This window comes from Podarcis erhardii, assembly GCF_964252035.2.
Source record: "Podarcis erhardii genome assembly, chromosome: 3".
NCBI lineage: Eukaryota > Metazoa > Chordata > Lepidosauria > Squamata > Lacertidae > Podarcis > Podarcis erhardii.
The window spans coordinates 21,993,143-22,019,450 of NC_138507.1; the positions used below are offsets into that span (position 1 = coordinate 21,993,143).

A 26,308-nucleotide genomic window follows, 5' to 3' on the forward strand; every position below is an offset into this window, starting at 1 on the left:
ATTCTGGGCCTTGTATTTTACCCTTTGTAGAGCTTCAGTTCCCAGCAACTCTGAACAAACTGCAGCGCTCAGAATTCTTCAAGGGAAAGAATGTGCTTTAAAGGTATAGGCCCTAACAGAAATTACAAGTGGGACTCGCAACAAGTGTTGCTGTGTGGAGCCATGTCCTCTCCCAAAGTCCACCATTCTATCTTATCTCCACGTCCATCAGCATTCTTTGTCCCCCTGAGCATTCTCAGTGCTCTCTGGCTGTTTATGTGGTGCATGCCTACCCCCCACTTTACTGTCGTCCCCCCAAATCATTGGTTGTGCTTCTGCAAACTCTGCCATTCCCCCAAGCCTGCTGATATTTCCATTTTCTGTGTGGATAGTGCTCTTTTAAAGGGATGCAGGTGGCGCTGTGGGTTAAACCACAGAGCCTAGGGCTTGCCGATCAGAAGGTCGGCGGTTCGAATCCCCGCAACGGGGTGAGCTTCTGTTGCTCGGTCCCTGTTCCTGCCAACCTAGCAGTTTGAAAGCACGTCAAAGTACAAGTAGATAAATAGGTAGCACTCCAGAGGGAAGGTAAATGGTGTTTCCATGCGCTGCCCTGGTTCACCAGAAGTGACATAGTCATGCTGGCCACATGACCCGGAAGCTGTACATCGGCTCCCTCAGCCAATAAAGCGAGATGAGCATCGCAACCCCAGAGTCGGCCACGACTGGACCTAATGGTCAGGGGTCACTTTACCTAGTGCTCTTTTGGCTAGATAAGGATCCACTGCCAGAAAATGTTGCTATTGATCGGCAGTAGGCTTTGGGAACATTTGGCCCTCCAGATGTTGCTGAACTACAACTCCCATCAGCCCCAGCAAGCGTGGCCAATGGTGGGAGTTGTAGTTGAGCAACACCTGGAGGTTCCCCACACCTGATATATAGAGTGGACAATTGGAATATGAGAAAGGCAGTCGTACCCATCTGCTTTGTCCTACAAAAGTTCTCACTGCCTACCCCTGAAGATAATTTGATAATTGATGTGGAGCATGTTAGTGGTCCTAGGGACAGCACAGATCCCACAAAATGTCTGGGATTTGATAGCCTTGGTACTGCCAATGTAGAAAAGACAAGAGGAGAATTTTCCTTGTGTTGCGATTGATTTGCAGGTTCTTACCTGAACGTTGTTGGGCTCAGATGGATTTTGTCTGGAAGTCCATGGCTTTCCATCCTAGAAGCTGTGTTGACTGTATCGCCAAACAAGCAATACCTGGGCATTTTCTCCCCAACCACTCCAGCCAAAACTGGTCCAGTGTGCACCCCAATTCTAATCTGCTGGCATAAACACAACGAAGGAAAATGCGTTCTCTGTTACAGCTCTAAAAGAAATAGTTGATTGTTCTTCATTCAACCTCCTGGATTTGTTGCAGTATAACAAGACATTTAGCAAGGCCATCATTCAAAAACACTTTCTGCACTTTCTGCACCACAGCAAACTAGTCGGCTTCCTACTGACTGCAGCATAATGAGAGATAGCTCAGCAATGGAAGAACCAGACTGAAATACTCTGGAACATTTGGGAAAGTAATATATGGGATTCTTCTTCTTTGGTGATCACTTGTAGCCGAGTAAGATTGTCTTCCATGAACACGGTTTTAACAGTGAGTCCTTAATGGGATATAGCAATGTCCAAGTGTCTCACCAGACACAGGAGGGTAATTAAAGGCATAACTAATAGTGACACCTTCCAACAGTGCTATTTTTCTAGAAAAAAGAGGTGCCGGAACTCACTATGAATGCCTCCCGTGTTCTCTTACAATGGCAATGACAGCCACCTGAGAGGTGCCGGAACTGAGATCCAGAGTTGAAAGAGAACTGGGAGGTCATCCCATCCAACTGCCTTGCCAACTGCAGGAATTCAGTGGGAATTACTTCTGAATTAGGCATCCATAGAATCATGCAATTGAAGTCAAGATCAAATGTACCTGTATAGGCTTATCTGTGAGTGGGTTCATCACTTCTCTTGCAGCTATTCTCATGCCCAGGGCAAAATTAGCCACCCTTTCAGCATGACTGCTGACAGGCACTGGGATCCCTCCTACAACCATGTAGGCATCTCCTATTGTTTCCACCTGTAAGGCAATAGAGAGACATATTGTAGGGATGGGAAGACAGAAAACTCCTTGGCCAACACGTGCCATGACTGCTCCCCACTTTCCTGTCCCACGCAGAGAGATGTCCTTCCTATATTTCACCTATAGCTCAGGGGCTGCTCTCATGAGGGTCCACAGCCAGTTGCCCCATTTAGCAAGGCTTATTAATAAGCACACAACATTTCCTCGGCTTCAGCTGGGATTTCTACATTGCAGGGGGTTGAGCCAGATGACTCTTGGGTCTCTTCCTACTCTATGTTTCTATGTGGGCAGTGTTGGATGGAGACATTAATCTGTCCCGGATAGTTAACATAATACATTATCACCACCACCACAATTAAAGGGTTGCACTAGTGCAGTTTATCCTCTAGGTCAGGCATAGGCAAACTCAGCCCTCCAGATGTTTTGGGACTACAACTCCCATCATCCCTGACCACTGGTCCTGTTGGCTAGGGATGATGGAAGTTGTAGTCCCAAAACATCTGGAGGGCCGAGTTTGCCTATGCCTGCTCTAGGTAGCAGGGGAAATATTTACAGGAACAAAAGGAGGCAAGAATACTGGCATTCTGCAGAGGGAAATGATATGAAGGAAAAACTGGTCTGGAAAGGCTTGACAATTTAATGTTTTTGACAAGTTAATAGTCTTCAGTTTTCATTCTCATCCTTGTGTCCATCATTCTAAAACAATTTTTCATAGCGATAGGGCTTGATACAACCAGCTATAAACATCAAGATGAGCAGGAAAGGCAGAATAAGTGATGAAAATGTGTGTAAATTGCAAGAACGCTTACTTTATAAACACCGTGGACACTAGTTAGCCGATCAAATCTTGAGTACATGGAATTAAGCATGTTCACTATCTGAATAGGTTCACAGGCAGAGCAGATGTTTGTGAAGGTCACGACATCACTGAAAAGTATTGTGCAGCAACTAAAATCTCCTAGGGAATAATTAAAAGAAGGATGGCTATTTTGGAAAGTCTGTTTTGTTATTTTAAGTCACAAAAACAAGACACCATTCTGTTTGTAAGGCCAACGCAGTTGACAGTGCCATTTGCTTCGGTCCTTCTGTTGGTAGAGATGAAAAACCAATCCCCACATTCAGGGCCAGCCCAAGATATTTTGCCGCTCGAGGCAAAGCAGAAAATGGCGCCCTGCCGCTGCTGCCTCCACTGCCACATGCACACACCGCTGCTGCTGCCTGAGGTGACTGGAAACTCCTGTGGCAGGAGAGAGAAAAGTAGAGCAGAGAGGAGCAGGCAGTAGTGGCCCCACTCTTCCCAGGCGGTGGCGGTGGCTATGGTCACCCTGCATATTCCCTCTGGTACTGAGGAATATTGCTTCTTATCATTAGACAGCAACACCATTGGTACATGTGCAATCTCCTTCATTAGGACCAGTAGGATATAGCTGATTTCCCAAGGTAAGAACAAAATAAAAAAATTCCTTCCAGTAGCACCTTAAAGACCAACTGAGTTAGTTCTAGGTATGAGCTTTCGTGTGCATGCACACTTCTTCAGATACACTGAAACAGAAGTCACCGGACCTTTCTATATAGTCACCGGACCTTTCTATATGGAGCGGTCGTCATCATGAACAAAACTGACTACATTCAGGAGGCTCACAGACAACTTTCCAATACCGCCTTTTACATAAAATTGGACTCAGACCCCACACAAGAATACAAAAAAGAACTGAACAAGATTGTTAAGGAGCTACCCCCACACATCCAAGAACAGATCCTCACAAACACACCAACAGAACCTCGACCAGGAACTTTCTATCTTCTACCTAAAATACACAAACCAGGAAATCCAGGACGCCCCATCATTTCAGGTATTGGCACTATTACAGTGGGTGTCTCCGGTTATATGGACTCTGTTCTGAAACCATATGCCATCAGTGCTCCCAGCTATGTACGTGACACCACAGATTTTCTGAGGAAAATACAATCTTTAAATAATCTTCCCAACAATACTATACTAGCTACTATGGATGTGGAATCTCTGTATACCAACATCCCACACAACGATGGTTTACAAGCTATAAGGAACACCATTTCAGATAAAACCACAGCGGACTTTGCTACCAAACTCTGCCAATTTGTCCTTACCCACAACAACTTCAAATTCGGTGATGACCTGTTCCTTCAGATCAGCGGCACAGCAATGGGCACCCGCATGGCCCCACAGTATGCCAACATCTTCATGGCGGATTTAGAACAACGTTTCCTAAACTCCTACCCACTCAAACCTCTCTTGTACCTGCGATACATTGATGATATTTTTATCATCTGGACACATGGTCAACAGACCCTGGACACCTTCCACCAGAAATTCAATGATTTTCACCCCACCATCAACCTAACAATGAATCAATCTATGCAAGAAATACATTTTTTGGACACTACTATAAAAATACAGGATGGGCGCATAGACACCACCTTATACCGTAAACCAACTGACCGACAAACATATCTACATGCCTCTAGCTACCATCCCAAACATACCAAACAGTCCATTGTATATAGCCAGGCACTACGTTACAGCCGCATCTGCTCCAATTCTACAGACAGAGACTCTCACCTAAGAGATCTACAGCAAACCTTTTTAGAACTAAAATACCCAGCAGATGAAGTTAGACAACAGATCAACAGAGCCAGACTGATACCCAGAGAGAACTTGCTGCAAGACAGACCCAAAAAAGAAAATAACAGAACACCTCTAGTCATCACATACAGCTCCCAAGTTAAAACAGTACAACGCATCATCAGAGATCTACAACCTCTCCTGGACAATGACAGTTCTCTTTCTCAAGCTCTGGGAGGAAGACCTTTCATTGCCTACAGACAGCCCCCCAATCTTAAACAACTCCTAACCCACAATAATACTATAACCAGACTTAACACGGACACTGGCACCAGAGCCTGCAATAAACCCAGATGCCAACTTTGCTGCCACATACACCCGGACAACACCATTACTGGCCCCAACAACATCACACATACCATCTCGGGACTATTTAATTGCTCATCGTCTAACATTGTGTATGCCATCAAATGCCAACAGTGTCCTTCAGCTCTCTATATTGGACAAACAGGCCAAACCTTACGCCAAAGAATAAACGGACATAAATCCGACATCAGGAACCACAAGACAGAGAAACCAGTAGGAGAACACTTCAATCTCCCAGGACATTCTATACAAGATCTCAAAGTAGCTGTTCTATTACAAAGGAATTTCAGAAATAGACTGGAAAGAGAAGCTGCTGAATTGCAACTTATCACCAAACTTAAAACTATGGAGAGACCTGGTTTGAACAAAGACATTGGATTCTTATCTCATTATACATGACAAAGCCATTTTTCACCTTCTCACCCCTTGCTTTTTCCTGTTAGACCTATTGCAGTCGTTAAGAGTCGTCAACAGGCTCATCACAGCTATCTGCCAATCACCCATTCCCACCACCCTTCTGAGTAATACCCCTCCCCACCTTCTCACTATATAGAAAGGTCCGGTGACTTCTGTTTCAGTGTATCTGAAGAAGTGTGCATGCACACGAAAGCTCATACCTAGAACTAACTCAGTTGGTCTTTAAGGTGCTACTGGAAGGAATTTTTTTATTTTGTTTTGACCATGGCAGACCAACACGGCTACCTATCTGTAACTTCCCAAGGTAAGAATAAGGCAGTCAGGGGTGGTTGTCTCTTTAATTTTGTGCTATGCTGCATGCCCAATGGCAGCCATTTTGTGCTATGCCACACTCCACAGCAGTCATTTTGTGACTTGCGTCCCCAGCACCCTCTCAAAATTCAAAATGCTCCCTCTATTCCAAAAAAGCTTGGCAACCCCAGACTGTGAAAAGTCTTTCTGTTTCAAGATGGACTCAAGAGGCTTAGACTAGTGTTACATTTTATTGGACCAATGGGTTTGTCAGTGAAGGCAGCAAACCTTTGCACGTGGTCCTGGACACTTTTAATCAGGATGCATTCAGACAGAACTTTCCAGTTCTCAGAATCTGCTTTTAATGTAAAAATATGCAAAGAAAGAATAACATATCCTCTGAATCCTTTTGCGCTGAGGTGAATCACTTAGATGGCAATACTTCTGACATACTTTAAACAGCAAGCTATAGCCCCACATTCCAGCTGAAATCACTCAAGCTCATCCTACTGTAATATATTTATTTATGAGACATACACCCCACTCTGATCTTGAGTTCCCAGCAGAACTCGGGGAACCAACCAAGGCCAAACCTGCAAAATCAGCAATGTTAGAGTATCAGCCAGTTTTCCCCAGACTATCTGCCGAACTCCCTCTTGTCTTGCTTTATTAGAATTTCCCATTTGAAATTGGGTAGCTGCCCAGTCTTTCAAAACGTTACAGTGATATCCTCGCTGCCACAAAAGCATGAAAGGACAATAAAAAGCATTTACCTGCTTCCACCTTTTTGCCCTCCTTAAGCTGATTGGCCACATGTTTTGGCAACATGGCATACAGCAGAGCCTCCGATTTCTTCTTTTCCGCTTCCAGGTTTTTGGAGAGAATCCTTAGCTCTTCCTTCTTCCTCTCTAGCTGGTTAGATAGCTCTATCTCTGCCAGCCGTTGCTGGTTGAAGAGGATGAGATCCCTTGTTGTGTCGTGCTGTGCAATGTCAGAGAGGTGCATCCGTTGCTCTTCCAGTTCCTCCAAACTGCGCAACTTGGGTGAGCACAAGTACATCATGCACTGCATGGAATCCATCCAGATCATTTGTCCTTTTCGTTAAAAAAATGAAATAAGTTATAATACTGTATATGAATCTGGCCCTTAGTGTGGTTGCATCTATTCTGGTGCCATCTTTCTTTTCTTTTCTTTTTTTGGTGCCTATTGAAGACCTTTCTTTCTCAGCCAGCCTTTTAAGTAGAGTTATTTATACCTGTCAATTTCTGCATTGACTTTTAAATTGTTTTTAAATATGGAATTATTTTGAATTGTCTATATATATATTTTTCTGTGAAATCACTTCAAGACACTTACGGGAAGCAATCCATCAGTGGAATCACATAGATTAACTAACTTCTAGAAATGTGGGAGTCTTCCAAAGCCTTCCAACCATTTTTATATAAAACTGCAGGTGACCATCTCTCACGTTTCCTTGCCACCACAGTGCTAGCATGAGGGTCCTTAGCATTCAGATGTCTGCAAAAAGCAAGTTTGTTTGATACCTCTGAGCTTTAGCATGGGCCGTCTCGTCCACAAGTTAGGCAGCGCATCCCTTCGTATCTTGAGAACAAACTGGCTGTTGATAAATTTCCGTATGCTAAAGATTGTGAATGTAACTTGTGGGTGAACAATCGAGAAATACTCATCTAATCTGGTTCCATAGATCTGCAAGCCTGGTACAAATTTCTGAATGTTCACACCAGCCTGCTTGATCTTCAGCTGAGGAGCAGATAGAAAGGTAGCAGAATTTCATGACTAAAAGGAAAGTTTTCAAACTCTCTTGAGCACCAACAAAAAAAACCTTCATGTGTGAGCCTACTTACATCATTTTTTAAGCAAAAAACGACAGCACCTTTTGCCAACATACATTCGTAATTTTAAAACTTTGCATACACTTCAACCACAGATACTCTGAGACCAACTCAACAAGCATCTCTATTCCAGCTACAAGGATTCAGGCCAATGGATAACTTACTGTTTCATCGAACACAATGTGGAAAGGAAACGCACAACAGAAAGTCCTCTCCTCAACCCAAAGTCTCTCAGGAAAAAATGGCTCCAAGGTACGAATAAGGTCCTCTATGAAACACAGAGTGATAGACAACACACAGAGTGAATTTACAAAGAGAGAATATTTTCTTGAATTTCCACATTTCGCCTGTATATAGTAATTTGATCATTCTCCATTGATACATCCTTTCTTTTGCTGTAGCCAACACTTGGAAAACGTCTTGTTATACCATTCAGATATCAATTCCTGCCTTAGTTATCCCCCTTTGTAGCGGGATAATGCTTCACCATTTTAGGGGGATAATGCATGATAGGGCCAGTCCAGCATCTATTTCTGGTTTGGAAGACACAAGTAGCTGTTCAGAACCCACAGCCCCCCTACACCTTGGTATTAATTATTCTGGAGGTTGTGAAGCTCTACTTGGTGGATAATAAAGAATTTGGCTGAAACAGTTCCACACAGTTTCTAACATATTTACAATCTGATTTCTATTGGGGGGTGGGGGGGGAGAGAACATGGCATCAAAATTTGGAGCAGGACACAAGATTTGGTGTGTGTAGTCAGAAGGGGTGGGTATCTTTGTCTATGTAATAAAATTCCAGGCTTTCACTTACCTGAACTTAAGCATAGATCAGTGTAATTGAGAAGCAGCAAGGCATCACATTCCAATTATATCCATCTATTATATCATCTGGCAGTTTTCTGTAAGGATACTTACATCCAAGGACAACCTCTAATTTATGCTGATGAGGCCCATCTTTCATTTCAATAATCATGCTGAGGTTAAGAAGGATTTAATATACCTCTCCTAAATTTCACAATGTGCCTCACAATGTCCCAGTGAGATTTCTTTTCTAGCTGGTGCAACACAGATTCTTCCCTCCCTTTCTGGAAAGCAGCATCCAGTCTCTAAATAGAACATTGGTAGAAAAATGGTACATCGTGGTAATTAAGATTAACGGAATCATGCTCATATTCTAAAGCCATTTACACAGAGCAACCTCATGGTTGCCATAGAAGGTATAAAGCACAATAATTAAATGTGTATACATCAGTTTTGCTGTACACATGGAGAGTGATTCATCTGTTACAATATCTTAAGAGACTTGCAAGGCTGCTCCCCCTCTCTAAGCCACGAATGTTTCTGCTAACTCAAAACTAACCCCCCCTCCCACTTTTGACAGGACCAATTTTGTCACCTTTTCATCCTCCTGACAGTCTCCACCTGCAGAGGCTATTTTTTCTTCTTTGCTTCTTTCTTCTTTCTTCTTTCTTTCTTTATTCTTTGCTTCTTTCTCATTCTGTGAAAGAAAAAACACCACGTGTTCTTTCTTCCCAGTGCGCTCCTCTTCTACATCTTGATGAAGAATTTTCAGCGTCACTTCGCTGTCAAAGAAATCTCTTGACACAGCTTCAAGGATTCCTATGTAAGAAAGAATAATCGTTTGTGTTTCCGGTCATGTCATGAGTCAGTGGTGGTTGCTCCTCAGGTTCAGGCAGGGGAAAGCCAGGATTTATGAGGCAAAATTCCTGGCAATGTTCCCCAGTGGGGTCTGGGGAGCTCAATGCATCCCGCTGTGCCATGCTAACCCGTGTCTGCCAACTTGAAAGGCAGAGCGGGTGCGGCCTGGGAGTGTGTTGCTGCCATGGACCAGCCTCCACCTCAGGCATGACTTGTGGTTGGCTCCTCCATAATTCGGACAATTGGCATTAATCAAGAGGCGCTCCTGGACCAACACAATGCTCCATACTTCCTTCTTCACACATGCCCAGACTTCCCTCTCCTCTAGCAATTAGGGTTGAAGCATTCTGGCTTTTTAGGTGGAATTCTCTTCATGGAGACTGTTGAACAATGTGGGATGGGTCATAAGGACCACTGGAGAGGAAGGAGGAATTGTCCCAAAATAGGAAACAGGTAGTTCATTAGTGCAAACATATTTTCTACCCTCTATGGAAAGGTTTCCAGAGCAAAACCTGACAAGGAACAAGATATTGTAGCATACCTGGGACAATATGATACAGGCCTTTTCTGTCAGAGTAATAGTGGAGCAACAACATCCCATCGGTTCTTTCTACTCGGAATGATGGCGCATTCATTTCCTAAGCAGAAAAACTATTGCTTTATTTTCTTGGGGGGGGGGGAATCCTACACACAATAGTTATGCTCAACATTCTTAAAAGATGCATTCCTAACATCCTTAGGACAAGCGCCTCTGAGACAATTCTGTTAAGGGAGGAGCGGGCTTTCTCCAAACAAGGACCACATTCCCTTCCCAGGCAACTTTTCAGAGTCAAAATGCCTTTGGGGAGTTCAGTCGTAATGCTTAACCACAGTTTCATGTTACATCACATACTTCTCCCTCTACTCTCTTTCTCTTGTGAGGCCAAGAGGAGGAATGAAAAAGGATTCAGTTTTGCTTCTACTACTATTACTACTATACCCTGCCCATCTGGTTGGGCTTCCCCAGCCACTGTGGGTGGCTCCAAACAGAATATGAAAAACACAATAAAACACCAAACATTAAAAACTTCCCTAAACAGGGCTGCCTTCAGATGTCTTCTAAAAGTCAGTTGTTTATTTCCTTGACATCTGATGGGAGGGCGTTCCACAGCTTGGGCACCATTACTGAGAAGGCCCTTTGCCTGGTTCCAGGTAACCTCACTTCTCACAGTGAGAGAACCACCAGAAGGCCCTTGGTGCTGGATCTCAGTGTCCGGACTGAGCAATTATTGTATTGTCATTCTTGTATTGTCGTTGTAGATTTCCCAGTCGTAGTACTAAGCTGAGAGGTGGACTTTAAACTTATCAAACTGCCCCAGTATAGAACAGTGCTGTATCACATCATCCCAGGTAGAATGAGCAGATTAAACTTTCCCCCCCACATCAGCATTGTGATAGGGAAAAGAAGTCCTCAGTTTTGCCAGGGACTGGCAGGCCAGGTCCAAGTCACACATTCAGCCCCCTTTCTAAAATTGTTTATTTTTTATTTTCTTAAAAGGGCTTTTCAGAATTGTGTCTACACAGCAAAGGAGGTACCTGGTAGGACAAGGCAAGATAGCTATGAAGGGCATCAAGGTTCTCGATAAACTCCATCAAATTTCCTCCTAGGGTCCGTAGCATTCTGTCGTAGCCAGACATCTTACAGAAACTGAAAAAGTATTCCCCGAAAAGTTTGAGCACTGCCTCTTCTGACAGCTCTGAGTGGAAATAAATGAGATGAACAAATAATAACAGGGTTGGAATAATCTCTCTTAAGCACTGAGCATGAGCAAAATCCAGCCATTACTCCTTCTCAAAAGATCACAAGCCTGGCCAACATCCTAGTCTGAATGCAGAGACCTCTCAGCTGCTCAGAAAGATCTCTTCTCCTCTTTTCAGGAAGCATATGGTCGACCCTACCCGGGTGGTGCTGTGGGTTAAACCATAGAGCCTAGGGCTTGCCGATCAGAAGATTGGCGGTTTGAATCCCTGTGACGGAGTGAGCTCCCATTGCGGAGTGAGCTCCCATTGCTCGGTCCCTGCTCCTGCCAACCTAGCAGTTTGAAAGCACGTCAAAGTGCAAGTAGATAAATAGGTAAATGGGAAGGTAAATGGCGTTTCCGTGCGCTGCTCTGGTTCGCCAGAAGCGGCTTAGTCATGCTGGCTACACTACCCGGAAGCTGTACGCCGGCTCCCTCGGCCAATAAAGCGAGATGAGCGCCGCAACTCCAGAGTTGGTCATGACTGGATGTTATGGTCAGGGGTCCCTTTACCTTTACCTTACCCTCTTCAATAGTGCTACCCCTTGTTTGGTGATGTGAGGAGAGCGTGTGGCATGGCATAGCACTAATACTGCGTTTGGCAGAGGACAGGAAGGAGACATACCTGTGCACAGCAGAAAGTATACCTTTTGCCATGAAGAAGACATTCCTGTCCGCCCCCCACAACGCAACACCCTAGCATTTGTTTATGCCCCCAGTATCATATGACTTTCTTCACAAAATTTTTCTGTTCAGAGAAATGTGTACAGTTCTCACAGGGCAATGGGTGGGACAGCAGAGACGTCAATAGAGCAAGGCTAGTTCTTGCATTTCAGTAGGAGCTCCATTTAGCTGTTTTGGTGGGCAAAAAGTGCAGCTGATGAGGGAACTGGATGATTAGCTAAGGCAGGAGTGGGAAACCTGCAGGGCCCCCCCCAGGTGTAATGGGACGGCAACTTCAGTCAGCTCAGCCAGCTAGCCCAACAATCAGGGATGAAAGCAACTTCTGGAGGGCTACAGATTCTACACCCCTAAATGGGAAGGATACCCCATAGCCTTCAGCTGGAGTCAAGGCAGAGGCACCATGCTCCACTGATGAAGCTGACAGGCCCACTTTAAATAAGTCCAATGGGACTTACTTCCAGGACACTCTCTCTCTCTATATATATATGCCAATTTGCCTAGAAACAAGTGCAATTTGCAATTGAATTTAAGTTGTACCCCATACATACTTTCCTAGGACTAAGTCCAATGGAACATAATGCAGCTTACTTCTGAGTAAACATTCCTTGGATCGTGCTGCATGTTTTACTTGTCCATCAGTATTTTATTTATTCATTGATTGTATTTCTATCCCTCCCTTTCCTCCCCAAAGAACCCAGGGCGGCAGAAAACACATTCAGAATGGGGTTGCACAATTCTTTGTCCCTAAACTAAGCTTATTCCATAAGATAAAACAATATAAACCAAATAATACAGTTAAACATAACATCAAACTAAATTAAAAGCCAGAAAGAGAATTTTAAAAAGGCAAAATTAAAAGAATGCAAAGATAATAAATGAAACCACAACATGTTTCACAACTTAGTGTTTTGCAGGTTTCTTGGACCAGCTTCATTGTGACAGCATCATCATACACTGTGTATGTCATAAAGGTGTCTTCAATCCCAGTTTTTGTCCTGTAAAAGTATCAAAACTAACATCAGCATCTGAATATAAAATGAAACGGAGAGCATGATTTATTGTGCGATGTGTACAATCTACTTAAAAATATATCAATGCAAAACTTTTAAGAAAGACTGCAATGTTATTTGCATAATTTTCTTAAAACCATTTTAAATGTACACAAAATGAATTAGAGAGAGATTTTTTGGATTTTTTTAACCCAGTAAAATTGTTCTTCAAGTGCTTACAAACCCACAGTTGGCAGGCACCTTCTTAAAAACAGGAATTTCCCCTTCTCTCTCAAACAGGAGAGAATGCCTCTTTTAAGATGGAGCCTACTGTGAAACATGCATGGACATGCATGCATTGTATAAAACAAAAATAGGACGCATGTACCACTGCAATTGCCAGAGATGTTGCTGAATCCATTCTGAATTGTTTTTTTATCCTTCTCAAATGTTAACTGTGGCACTCTAAATATCTGTGGACCTAACAAATTTCACACTAGAGCTCGCTTCATGTCAGATGCATCTTTCTGAATGAATCTGATGAAGTGGACAATTGTCCACACTAGCTTATGCCACAATAAATCTGTTAGTCTTTAAGGTGCAACGAGGATCTTCTTCTTTTTTCGTGTTTCTCTCTAGTGTGTCCATAACTGAAAGAATTATCCCCTGCTTGACTTTCAAGTTTTCAAATCTCACTCGTACAATGTTGGAAAGGTGCACAAACTCACTTGAGATGTTCCCAGGTTTCTTCACCAAATTTCTCTATTAGAAGAGACTTCAGGCAAGTGTTGATGAATCCGTACTGGAGAGAAAGAGACAGACAGACAAATCATCTGACTTTTGTAGTCATTTACATAGAATGACAGAGTATTTTGTGCCCTTATACCTTTCTTTTTTTAGCCTGCTACTACATTGCAGAATGAGCCTTGCCAGATAAGATCAAAAGTCCTTTCAGTCTCAGTGTCCTGTTTCCAAAATGGCAAAGCCAGATGCCTCTGGGAAGCCCACAATCATGAGTGTGAAGGCCCTCTATACTTCCAGGGGCTGGTATTCAACAACATGCTCCTCTGAATTTAGAGGTTCCCCATACCTGTCATGACTTGTAGCCAATGATAAGACATTCCCCAGTGATGATGTCTCCGAATCCTATAAACTAGTGGCCATGTCTCCACATCTTGTGTCAGTGAGTTCCATAAATGAGCTGTGTGTTGTCTTGGGTCTACCATTAGTCAGTTCCATTGGCTGTCTGTCAGTTCCAGTATTAGGAGAAGGGGACAAAAAAAGCTTCTCTCTATCCACTTTCTCTACACCACGAATACATTTTGTACATTTCTGCCATAGGAAAGGATGCTTACCATAGTGTTGGTTATCTTCAACCAGGCAGGAAAATTGCTCTCTGGAGCTGATGTTATTCTGATCTACACACAGCTTACTCGCACAGCCAACCTTTAAATGCCTAGAGACCAGCAAGCAGAGACCAGGAAGGTCCAGAGGGGGTGCTACAGTCTTGGGATAATGGAAATAAATAGCTTCCCTGGAGTATATAGCTACGCTTTAAAGTGAAATCCTGATCTATTATAATGGTGCATCAACAGCAGAGGACAAAGTCTCTAGGAAAGCAGAGATAATTATATTAAAATAAAATAAAAATGTGTCAGAGGCATGAAGCCAAATATCTCAGGCAGAATAGATTATTACTTTCATTCATTCCAAGAGCCTGTGAAGTCAAGCCTTATTGTTTATTGGAAACACCTTTAGATTCTACTGAAGAGCAAAAGTTAAAGGTAAAGGACCCCTGGACGGTTAAGTCCAGTCAAAGGTGGCAATGGGGTGTGGCGCTCATCTTGCTTCAGGCCGAGAGAGCTGGCTTTTGTCCAGAGACAGCTTTCCGGGTCATGTGGCCAGCATAACTAAACGGCTTCTGGCACAACGGGACACCATGACGGAAACCAGAGCGCACGGAAACACCATTTATTTCCCTGCCATAGTGGTACCTATTTATCTACTTGCACTGGTGTGCTTTTGAACTGCCAGGTTAGCAGAAGCTGGGACAGGGCAATGGGAGCTCACCCCGTTGTGTGGATTTGATCCGCCAACCTTCCGGTCAGCAAGCCCAAGAGGCCTCCCACTCCTGGGCAGGTGATAATGTCTCTTCTCAGCTTTTCTGCATGGGTCAAAAGAGGAGAGAGGGGTGTGTGCCCTGGATGTGTGTCCTCTCCCTATGTCCCCTCCCAAATCTGCTCTGGGAGGTTCCTCCAGCACCCCAGAGCAGATTTTGAGGTTGCATGGTGGCTGCAGAGGAGAGGAGTTGTTCCTGTTTTGTGAGTGGAATGGCAGGGTTGGATACAATCGATTGGGAGAAGTTCAGTGTTGCGCTATTACGATCATTCTGCCAAACACAAACATTGCTTCTTGCCAGACCGAATGACCTCCCTTCTCCTCCCTCTGTGTGTCATCCTGATGTTCTCCTGACCTGCCCACAAAGCTGTTTGGGAAGGCATGGAGGACATGGGGGGGGAATCCTTGTTGTGCTAGCATGAGTTGCTGTGCCAGCTCCCGCTATAGCAACTATTTAGTAGAATCTAACCCATTGTCTGGGAAATATACAGTGTTTTCTTCATGGAAGAAATTCTGCTTTCATTCCCCCACCCCCCACCCCACTATTATTTGGTGTGGTCTTTGATTACCTTGATCATATTTCATTTTAAATGGACCTTCCTGCTGAATGCAAAGCATAGGTAAAGGTAAAGCTACCCCTGACCATTAGGTCCAGTCGTGACCAACTCTGGGGTTGCGGCGCTCATCTCGCTTTATTGGCTGAGGGAGCCGGCATACAGCTTCCGGGTCATGTGGCCAGCATGACTAAGCCGCTTCTGGCGAACCAGAGCAGTGCACGGAAATGCCGTTTACCTTCCTGCCAGAGCGGTACCTATTTATCTACTTGCACTTTGACGTGCTTTCAAACTGCTAGGTTGGCAGGAGCAGGGACCAAGCAACAGGAGCTCACCCCGTCGCGGGGATTCAAACCGCCGACCTTCTGATCGGCAAGTCCTAGGATCTGTGATTTAACCAAAAGCGCCACCTGCGTCCCAGAATTCAAAGCATAGACCCTCATTTTAAAAGCAAAAAGGGAGAGAAGTCTTCTCTCAAAGTGTTAGAAGGCCACCAGTATTTTAAGAATAGAACAAAACCAGATGGTGTTATTTTATATGATACAGAATCCTATGTCCAGCTATGTGCACTGCTACACTTGTGAATAGCCTTAAGAGACCTGACATGCATGACGCTGATGTTTTAGACTTGAAGTGATTTGATAACGTGTTTGGATGGCATGCCTATCTATGGTATGACAAGGTAAAGGCCCATAATGGTTTTAAAAATCATGTAATTAGAAAATCCTTATATAATGTTTGGATAAAAATACAAAGAACTCTTAGAGAGGAAAACACCCAGATGGCTTTCACCAATGGAGGCAAAGGCCCAGAAAAAGTTAAATATGGAAACCAAGTGGTTGAGATACTCTGATCTGTTACTGGAAGATAAAGAAGGATATAAATTAAAACCATTTGATCAAATTAAAGATAAAATAAATTGGCTACATTATATTACCATCAGATTAATGAATTGTATAAATTAGATAAGAAAAATGGTTTTGTTTTAGAAAAAACTAAGTTGGAAACGGAGTTGTTGGACTCTAAAGTTAAAAATTTGTCTAAAATGTGTAATTTATTGATGGAATGGCATACAAAGGATGAACAAGTTAAATCTGTGATGATAGACTGGGCAAGAGATGTGGGACATAACAATGTTTGAAGATTGGGAGAGGTTATGGAGGAAAGGGGACAAGTTCACTGCATGTACGGTGTTAAAGGAAAATATTATGAAAATGATGTATAGATTATACTTAACTCCTGTAAAATTGGCAAAGATATATCATAATAGTGATAATATATGTTGGAAATGTAAAGAAAAAGAAGGTACCTTTTATCATATGTGGTGGACCTGCCCCGAGGTGAAAGACGTCTGGGAGAAGATTTATAATGAATTGAAAGAAATGTTGAAATATACATTTATTAAGAAACCAGAGGCCTTTCTTCTTGGAATAACAGGTTTGGAATTGCCCAAAAAAGATGTTACAGTGGTGCCTCGCAAGACGAAATTAATTTGTTCCGCAAGTTTTTTCTTGCGAGTTTTTCGTCTTGCAAGGGGCAGCCGGGGAGAAGATTGCTTCTCCCCGTTGCCTGCCCCGCAATCTCCGCCTTCCCCTCTGTCCCCGGACCTGTTTTAAAGCAAGGGAAGGGGCAGTGGGGAGAATCGCTTCTCCCCGTTGCCGCCCCTTGGTTCAAAAGGGGTCAGGGAGAGAGGGGAAGGCGCGCGCGCCTTCCCCTCTGTCCCCGGAGATTGCAGGGCTGGCAACAGGGAGAAGCGATCTTCTCCCCGCCGCCCCTTGCTTCAAAAGAGGTCCGGGGACAGTGGGGAAGACGCTCTGCACTTCCCTGCTATCCCCAGAGCTTGCGGGGCAAGCTTCGTTTTGCGAAGCAAGCCCATAGGGAAATGCGTCTTGCGAAGCGGCTAAGAAAACGAAAAACTCCTTCGTCTAGTGAGTTTTTCGTCTTCCGAGGCGTTCGTCTTGCGGGGTACCACTGTAGACTGTTTTTGTATGCCACAACTGCAGCTAGAATTTTGTTACCTAAGAACTGGAAAACACAAGAAGTCCCAACAGTGGAGGAATGGCAGATGAAAATGATGGACTTTTCGGAGCTAGCTGACCTGACTAGAAGAGTCCGTGACCGGAAGGAGGACTACCAGGAGGAATGGATGAAATTCAAAGACTATTTAGTTAAATATGTTAGGATAACTTAAGTGGAAAAACTTGCAAATACCAGATAGGCTTAGGATTTAAATATGAAATGTTAGAGAATAGCATGTTTAAAGTTAAAAGGGAAAGAAAGAAAGATGTTAAGTGATTAAGTTAATTTTATAAGAAAACTGGTTTTGGAAAACTGTTACAATGATATACACTGAAATTCAGCCAGGGGGATTTGAGAAAGTCACTTAACAATGTTACTAAGATTGGATTTAGTACAATTAAGAGGTTTGTTTGTTTGTTTGTTTGTTTAAAAATTGAAAAAAAGAGAGACCCGACATGCAAGTTTCCTCAGGGTTACATAAACACATCCCGTTCAAACATTTGGGAAGGGTGGACATCAGGTTGTTTAGTGGGGCAACAATTTTAGTTAAATTATTGCCCCCAATGGGGGATTGTAACAAGAATTTTAAGGTCTCAATCATAGAATAAATATTCATAAATGCACATATATTTAGCTAAATATATAAACCAATGTTACGTCTTAAACCATCTGATTAAGAAATATGGTAAAGGGCCTAAGACCTATATACAACCTTTGTAGTTCTGGCAGCAGTGTTTGGTAGGATAAATCATGAAAAGTTGTGGTTAAAACTTTGGAACTAAAACACAGAGTGTCAGTTATTTACACTTATTAGGATATTATATTTTGAAATGTGTGTGAGAGTGAGAGTAGGTGTAAACTGTCGGTTGTCAGCTCCAATTCCAACAACAACAACAAAAACTATGACAAGGCTGCTTATGAGCTCCCCTGCTGTTTAAGATTAATGTAAATGACGTCATACTGGAACTAAAACAACCAGAATACCAAAGTTGTAGAATGCTTTATTTCATTTTAGTGTAGTGCAGCACAGTATTATCACTACTTCCTATTGTTCTGTTAGTTATTTTGGTTCCTACTGTAGCTTTGTGGATTTACACTGTGCCATTGTGGTCCCATTTCAGTTTTCGCCCATTGCCTGTGAATACAGTAGTGCATCATCTGTGATCCTCAGCCAGGATTCAGGCGAAAATTTTCATTGCCTTTTCAATAGCCTTTTCATCTGCTGGTGGTCTTCTTTGACTACCAGGCTGCAGATATTTCTTCACTGTCGGGATGTTGCTTATTCTCTCTTTAAAGGCCTAAGAGAGAGAGAGAGTGAGCAAAATATTTTAGTAGAGAAAAGGAGAAATGGTGGCATCCCCAAATAATCATTTGCTGCTTACGGTTACTATGATTTCATAGTCAATAATGAAACTACAAGTGATAAACTTTATATGTACTCAAACTTTGTAAATACTCTAAACCCAGTTAATTCAGGCATGCACCTTTGGAGAGGGAGGTCAACATTTGAGCTCCATTGCAGGTCTATAATCGTAGGTAGGTTACCTGTTTGTGTCTAAATTTAATTCACAGAAGCCTTATTATCCATGGATGTGGGCCTCCTGTGTGATTTAGACTTTGTGCAATAGAAATCCAGAGACAATGGTGTTTTAGATATGCAAAGAATAAAAGTGCCATACTAGAACTTTGCTTATGCTTCAGTAAGCATGCTTACCTTTAAAAGAGGGAATTTGGAGAGAATATCAGCCTTCAGCTCTTCTGCCATTAAAATGGTTTCAAGCAATTGAATATCTGCTCTGCTGAGCTGATTTCCTACCAGGTAATTTTGTCCATGATCTTTGAGGACCTATAGAGCAGGAAATGTTTGAAGAGTACTTCAGGTACATACACAAAATGGAGAATCTATATCTGAACCACTTTTGAATATCACGCGCCCAGATTATATTGTATCAGGAGATCGAGAGTATTTGTATCAGTTCGGATTCATGTCTTCTAACAAACTGCTGGCTAAGAAAGAGAAGTTTGATCATTACATTCCCTCTTTCCAAACCACTGCTTGTCATGTTTCAATGAGGCAGGGCAGATTCTGAGATCAGAGTTCACATGGTAAACGAACACTGTGTGTGATTCCTGATCTTCTCTCACACAGCTAATTTTTTGTTTTACTTTTTTAACTTTTAGCTCAGAAGCTTGGAAAATACAAGGAATAAGGAAATGATTTCTGATGAGCCAAGCAGTCCTATCAACATTACCAGCTGCCAACTCCAGCTGAGCATAGGTGACTTTCTTGTGTTAAAAGGTTTGTAAGTTTCCTTTGCCCCATACCTTTTCAAAGACTGGGAAGTATCTGGTGGTGGCTTTTTCAATAACGTTTGCAAACTCTTTCTCCTTGCTGTCAGCTGGCTTGAAGGGAAGCATCTTTTTCAATTCATTCAGATCCATAGCACCTTCGCAATACATATCAATCCTATTTGAAAGAGAAAGTGTTTCCTCCTCCCATATTCAGATAATAATAAGAAAAACAGTAGTGATTGTATAAGATTATGGATTAAGAATAATATGGAAAGAAATGAAATTAGTAATTTGAACAGGTTAATTTAATAAAAAAAATTGAAACAAGAAAAACAGTAGTGGTAGCAGCAGCAACAGCAATAGTACTAATTATGATAATGCAGAGCCAAAACCTTGTGGGGGAATTGGGCAGTAGTGTCACAGGCAAAAATGTGTGATGACCCAGCAGAAAAACAAATACAGTGATCCTGTTGGAGAAAGGGCATTTTCCCTGGAAAGAGCCTCGCTCTATGCAACAAAAGCCCCTATAATTTGCTTGACATTATAGTGATCTTCACCAGCTACACCTTCTATAAGGAAAGCCTTATATCAAAAATCAATTTTATACATTCTTAAGAAAAAAACCCCAAAAAACCAAACATTGGGAAGGGTCAATCTCCTATTGGGATTACATGAAAATTCATTGATTTCCAAGGAACCAGTCCACATGAACTTTGCTGGGACTGGGAGGTCAAATTACCTCATACTGGACCCTTTCTTGCCCAAGATGAAACATGCTGACTCAGAACTCGTCAGTAGACCATATGACAGAACAGAGATGATCTTATATCATGTACAGCCAACCAAAGTATGCATTTAGTAACCAAACGTAGAGGAATGTTACAATGCTCTCTGCTTCACGTCCTTCCCATAGAGATTATATTTGGCGGCAATGTAGTTGAGAATAGCTCGGGTCTGCACCATCTTCATCCCATCCATTTCCACCATGGGCACTTGCTGAAAGAGCAGGTCTCCACCTTGTGAAAGGAAAATGAAAAATCAGTCCATCCTCCCAGGTAATTACTATGGAAATTAAATTTTCAGGAGCATCTCCCAAGCCATGCTTTGATTTTGAGCCTTTACTTTTACATTGTGCCTTTGCGATAATCATGTTTGCCTCTGCTTTCCCCTCAAAACCCTTTTGCAGAACATGTGCTAAATTAGTACAGCAATCACACATTGGAAACTAGTTTTGTATGTTATTTAAGCTACTTCTGTTCTTCAGCTAAAAAACAAGCAAACCATTTTGCACAATTCAGAGTTGAGTGGTATGTGTTGTGGGTATCTGGAAAAATCTCTTTTCTTTCAAAGAAGAGAGAAAAATGCAATATAACCAGATCACAACTGCGTATTGACACATATTCCTGCCTGAAAGTGTGCACAATGCAGAACTGGAGAAACAAGTCCACTTTGAAAACCCCTGCTATTAAGACTATTAAGGCTTTACTGTACTAGAAGACAGTCCCACTGATATTCAGATAACATACTCACCATGCTTTAATTTTTCTAGATATTCTTTGGTCTCAATTAATTGTTCTTCAAACTAAAAAATAAAAGAGGCAGAATATTTCAAGGGTCTCATGAAATAATTTCAGGCTCCAAAAATGACACAGGGCCTTTCAAGTTTTCAAAATTTGATGAAAACTCCCCTTTCCCAGCCGAATTCCGGGCCAGCCCGCCCAATAATTTTCTCTGTCTGGGACAGAACAACAAATATTTCCCATGCACAAATCAAGTACTACAGGCTAGTCATATCATTTTAGCACTTGAAGCAGTAAATCCCACAATGACCGCTCCCCACATTAAATGGGGGGGGGCGCCCTTTGTGTGGTCACGTGAAGCCCCCTGGACCCTATGCGACACCATTAGCACAGGCTTGGCTTGGCCTTCCCCAGGTGGGATACCTGAAGATCTCTGCCTCCCTCAGCCAGTTGTCCAATCCCGGCTGGGAAGGCGTTGCCAAGGTGATCAGGCCAGTTAGGGGGAGGGACCACCTGCCCATACAATAGGGGGAGGATCTTACCCGGGAATCGTCAGTTGGCTCCAGAGCTATTCCCACCCTACCCACCCTCAGTTAAGACTTCTTTTGCAGGTTAACCTTTTCTCCACAGGTATGTGGGCGCTGCTGCGTCAAGGTTGCTGTTGAAGGGCCGGAAAGGAATTCTCTTGCATTGGCAGGTTTGCCTTTCCCATAGCAAAACGTCACAACTTTGGTGGTATCAGGCCTTGGGCGGAATCCTTAAGTCTATCTTCCGTAAATGGGGGGGGGGGCGTGCAGCGGTGACCCACGCCCCCCTTCTCTTTGTGGCGGCGATACCAGGGTTCCCCGTTAAAGGGGTTGTTTGAGGGGAGGCTTCGGCCGTGCACCTGGAGGTTGACATTGCTCTCCCCTGCGACGGCGGCATAACAGGGGCGGGCTCTCTCTTCTGGAACATATGTTCTCCAGAGCCAGCCCATCCCCCCCCCACTGGATAACCCTGATGTTCCCCAGATCCCTGGCGGGGGACTGAGAGGGATAAACGTCCAATGCCTGAGCCAAGGTCTACCCACATCTGAAACATAATAAAGGTGTGGCCAATTTTAATCCCATAGCATGTTGTCTTGAGTCGTTATTCCACACGGGGGCCGCCCAGGGTTTGGGGGACTCCGCCTGTCCACACAGTCATGTCTCCCCCCCCCCCCTTAGCAGCAAAAGTACAATAATAATGAAAGAAAATAACTCATCAATTAGCTGCCCCTTCCAGGATAGATAAAATCCCCCGCCTGAAGCAGGCACCTCACTCACAAATGATAATGCTGGACCCAAATTTGGAAACTGCCTGAAATATAAGAATGCTGGAAAAACAACAGTTCCCTTGATTCTTTTTGGGGGGTGGGGGAAAGGTGCTTTCTCAGAGAAATTCTGAAGACAAACAAACCTCGACTCCTGCTGCAGCCAACAGCCACCTTATGCTTTCCATTCGGCCTCTTCCATTGAAGTAGTAAAGCTTAGGTTTCCCAGCCATGTTCCTAAGTGTTTGCTTTCCTGTTATGATGAAAGACACACAGAGAGAGATTGAGAGGTCATGTTTGATAGGGAAACCACTGCAGAGCAGGACAACTGTTCAAAATGGTGCTCTGGTGATTGCTTACAGCAAGAAAGGATTTCATACTAAAGCCTTCTGGTTTATTTTTTATCAAACGCTTTTTCATAATCATGGAGCACAAGCAGATAAAATAGGAAGCAAGAGTTAAAAAAAACCAACGATCTATGACAGGGGTCAGCACTTTTTTGGCAGGAGGCCGGTCCACTGTCCCTCAGACCTTGTGGGGGGCCGGACTATATTTTTTGGGGGGGGGGAATATATGAATTCCTATGCCCCACACATAACCAGATATGCATTTTAAATAAAAGCACACATTCTACTCATGTAAAAACACCAGGCAGGCCCCACAAAAAACCCAGAGATGCATTTTAAATAAAAGGACACATTCTACTCATGTAAAAACATGCCGATTCCCGGACCATCCGTGGGCCGGATTTAGAAGGCAATTGGTCCGGATCCGGGCCCCAGGCCTTAGTTTGCCTACCCATGATCTATGACTATCACCCCCTCTTGGACAGCCATGATGTTCCCAGAGCCACAAAATTGTAACTTCCTCCTCGTACTTGCACCATTGCCCTTGCCATCAGCTGCCTCTCATCTCCTCAGGCAAGTCTGGTAACATGGCTTTCCACCATGGCCAACCGCCAGGGATGATGGGAGTTTGTAGTGATGAATCACATCTGAAGCACCACCTCTTTGACTGGCTGGCTCAACCAGGTAAGGATAGCTGATGGGTCTCAAACCTATGTGAGTTAGGGACCTCCCCTCCATGCAAGGACAGGCTCTGGCAGGTTGAGGGATGAGACCAATAGTGGGTCCAAGGGTCAAGAAGGCGATTTCTGCACATGCTGTAGAGGGAAGTGAGGGACAGGTGGAGCTCATCAATATGGGAAGGTAACCCATCTAGGAGGAGGTAGCCTCTGACCCTAAACCTCCATTGCCTTGTATTTCATTTCTTCTTCCTAGGAAGAATTCCTAGGAAGAAGAAAAGGCTAAGGAGTAAACCCTAAGCAAATCCAGAGTGGAGTCCCTAAGACAGTTGGATGGCATCTACACCCTCCTCAACCCTGGATAACCACACCCATTTTCTACATTCTTTTCAATAATATATGCATTTATATGCACATTTTACCTTACCATATGTGTTTTTGCACATTGTTTGGCTGGAGAACTGCAGTCAAATTTCAAGGGATAGCTATGTTTTTGAAAAATGAAATTTAGTGAGTTACTATTTTTAAAATTGAAATATACTCAGAGTCGCAAAGTGATTTCATGCTCTTTATTCAGCTCATTGTGGTGAGGAGGAATGGAAGTCCCCTCAAAGTATCTGCTTTATATACATTATTTACACAATGGGCTGCACGTGATTGGCTAATTCCGGACTTCTCCTGTAGGCCAATCAGGTTGTGGATTCACTTCTATCTGGCGCTGGATTGGGGTGGCTCCTGCTGACCAATCATACTGCTGCATTGTTCTAGGACCAATCAGACTGCTGCATTTTGGATCCTATTGTTCTAGGACCAATCAGACTGCTGCAGTTTGGATCCTATTCAACTCAGTAAATAACACCCCTCCCCTCTAAGTTCCAGTCCTGCCCGGGAGGTCGCATTCATAGTCCTCGAGGTACGCTGGCGGCCTACGTGTGCGTTGCGGCCTGGGGTGTTCCCTGGTCCGGAGTTCAGATTCTGGCTCGTGTTCCAAGGATGCTGGCTGTGATGGGGCCGTTTGGTCTGGTGCAATCAGCTTGCTCAGTCATGGTTCTGGTTCCTGTGTCCTTTCGGCCTTGCGTGTCATCTCTGTATTTACTGATTCTGCCTCTCCTGCTGGCCCCTCCTGTTCTGTGGGTCTCACTGCCCCACTGTTCCCTTGGGACTTCTCTGACCTGTCCTCCTCCTGGTTTTCTCCCAGGAATCATCGCTGTATCTGGTCGCAGTGGCAGCGCCAGCATTGCCCCCCATCCGTTAGCACCTCGTATGACACGGGGCCAGTGACCCTGGTGACTGTGGCGGGTACCCATGCTGGGCCTGCCCCAAAATTCTTTGCGTACACTGGGTCCTGGGCCATGAAGGTCCGGGGGTTCCTGCGTTCCCCCACCACTACCTCATCCTGAGCTCTATCGGGGTGAAGGCAGTCCAATCTGATTGCAAGGCGCCGACCCATTAGTAGTTCAGCAGGGCTCCGGCCAGTCGTTGGGCTGGGGGTGCTGTGCTGTGCTAGAAGGAATGTGGCAAGGCGGTACTCCCAATCCCCTTGCTTCATGTGGAGGAGGGTGTCCTTGGAGGTCCGCACCATGCGTTCTGCTTGGCCATTGGTGGCAGGGTGGAATGGCGCTGAACGGATGTGGTGGATGGCATTCTGCGCTGTGAAGGTTTGGAATTCTCCTGTCGTAAATGCGGTCCCGTTGTCTGAGAGGAGAGTGTCAGGGAGCCTGTGGGTTGCAAACAGCCTGCGTAGTACCCGGATGGCTGCGGACATGGAAGAGGACGGTACCAGTGCGACTTCCAGCCATTTGGTGTAGGAGTCCACCACTATGAAGAATGTTTTCCCCTGAAAGGGGCCAGCAAAGTCCACATGCAGGCGTGACCATGGTGCTCGGGTGGACTCCCAGGACTGGACTGGGGCCCTTGGGGGATCTGGGCGGGATTCTTGGCAGGCCTGGCAGTGTTTGACCCAGGCCTCTATCTCTCCGTCGATCCCCGGCCACCACACATAACTCCTGGCAAGGGCCTTCATTCTCACTACCCCTGGGTGTGTCTCATGTAGGGCTGTGAGGACCCTTTTGCGGAGGGGCTGGGGAACAACGACCCTGCTTCCCCATAACAGGCACCCCTTGTGGGCCGACAGTTCATGTTTGCGGGTTGTGTAGCCGGCGAATTCTGGCCCGGGGCTGCTGCTGGGCCATCCCCTCCACACCCAGGACCTGGGAGATGACCCTATCTTTCTTGGAATTGTGTGCAACCTCTTGTGCCTGAATAGGGCGGTCGGGAAGCAGCTCCAGGCTCATAACCTCTTGTGCAGGTGCTGGATCAGGGCCTGTTTCCGGTAGTGGTAGCCTGCTGAGGGCGTCCGCATGGCCCATCGCCTTCCCAGGGTGGTGAATCAGTGCATACTGGTAGCTGGCAAGGAAAATTGACCACCTGAGGACGCGAGGAGACAGTACTTGGGGGGTCTGCTTTTGGGGGGCAAACAAGCCAAGCAGCGGCTGGTGGTCAGTCACCACGGTAAACGGCCGCCCGTACAAGAAATCATGGAATTTTTTTACTCCCTTCACGATTGCCAAACCCTCCTTGTCAATTTGCGAGAAGTTCCGCTCGGTTGTGTTGAGTGTCTGGGGAAAGTATGCTACCGGTACCTCTCTTCCATCAGGGAGTTGGTGTCCCAGGACAGCGCCGATGCCATAGGGCGAGGCATCACATGCTAGCACCACCAGCAGCCTCTCGTCGAAGT

The 26,308-nt window shown here is 44.4% G+C and overlaps 2 protein-coding genes across 4 annotated transcripts in view; both read right to left on the reverse strand.

Moving 5' to 3' along the window:
- Positions 1 to 13,756, reverse strand: part of LOC309338613 (guanylate cyclase soluble subunit beta-2-like) — an 18,354-nt gene extending 4,598 nt beyond the window's left edge. The window contains exons 1-12 of the mRNA XM_081855933.1: positions 13,482 to 13,756; positions 12,665 to 12,759; positions 10,878 to 11,038; positions 9,844 to 9,940; positions 9,040 to 9,263; positions 8,644 to 8,749; positions 7,805 to 7,908; positions 7,332 to 7,548; positions 6,561 to 6,881; positions 2,918 to 3,066; positions 1,959 to 2,105; positions 1,151 to 1,305 (exon numbers count right to left, since the gene is read on the reverse strand). Coding sequence (XP_081712059.1) covers positions 1,151 to 1,305; positions 1,959 to 2,105; positions 2,918 to 3,066; positions 6,561 to 6,881; positions 7,332 to 7,548; positions 7,805 to 7,908; positions 8,644 to 8,749; positions 9,040 to 9,263; positions 9,844 to 9,940; positions 10,878 to 11,038; positions 12,665 to 12,731 — 1,748 coding nt within the window. The 5' untranslated portion in view covers positions 12,732 to 12,759; positions 13,482 to 13,756. The remainder of the gene's footprint in view (positions 1 to 1,150; positions 1,306 to 1,958; positions 2,106 to 2,917; positions 3,067 to 6,560; positions 6,882 to 7,331; positions 7,549 to 7,804; positions 7,909 to 8,643; positions 8,750 to 9,039; positions 9,264 to 9,843; positions 9,941 to 10,877; positions 11,039 to 12,664; positions 12,760 to 13,481) is intronic.
- A 4,673-nt stretch (positions 13,757 to 18,429) lies between these two features.
- LOC309339274 (glutathione S-transferase-like) overlaps positions 18,430 to 26,308 on the reverse strand; it is a 33,673-nt gene continuing 25,794 nt past the window's right edge. Inside the window, exons 1-7 of one of the 3 annotated variants that reach the window (XM_081857447.1) lie at positions 23,787 to 23,807; positions 22,694 to 22,800; positions 21,267 to 21,318; positions 20,620 to 20,752; positions 19,770 to 19,911; positions 19,159 to 19,290; positions 18,430 to 18,742 (exon numbers count right to left, since the gene is read on the reverse strand). In XM_081857447.1, the coding sequence (XP_081713573.1) occupies positions 18,623 to 18,742; positions 19,159 to 19,290; positions 19,770 to 19,911; positions 20,620 to 20,752; positions 21,267 to 21,318; positions 22,694 to 22,780 (666 nt within the window). In that variant the 5' untranslated portion in view covers positions 22,781 to 22,800; positions 23,787 to 23,807 and the 3' untranslated portion in view covers positions 18,430 to 18,622. Of the gene's footprint in view, positions 18,743 to 19,158; positions 19,291 to 19,769; positions 19,912 to 20,619; positions 20,753 to 21,266; positions 21,319 to 22,693; positions 22,801 to 23,424; positions 23,450 to 23,786; positions 23,808 to 26,308 lie in introns of those variants that run through there. The other 2 variants (XM_081857446.1, XM_081857445.1) reach the window with 2 other exon arrangements.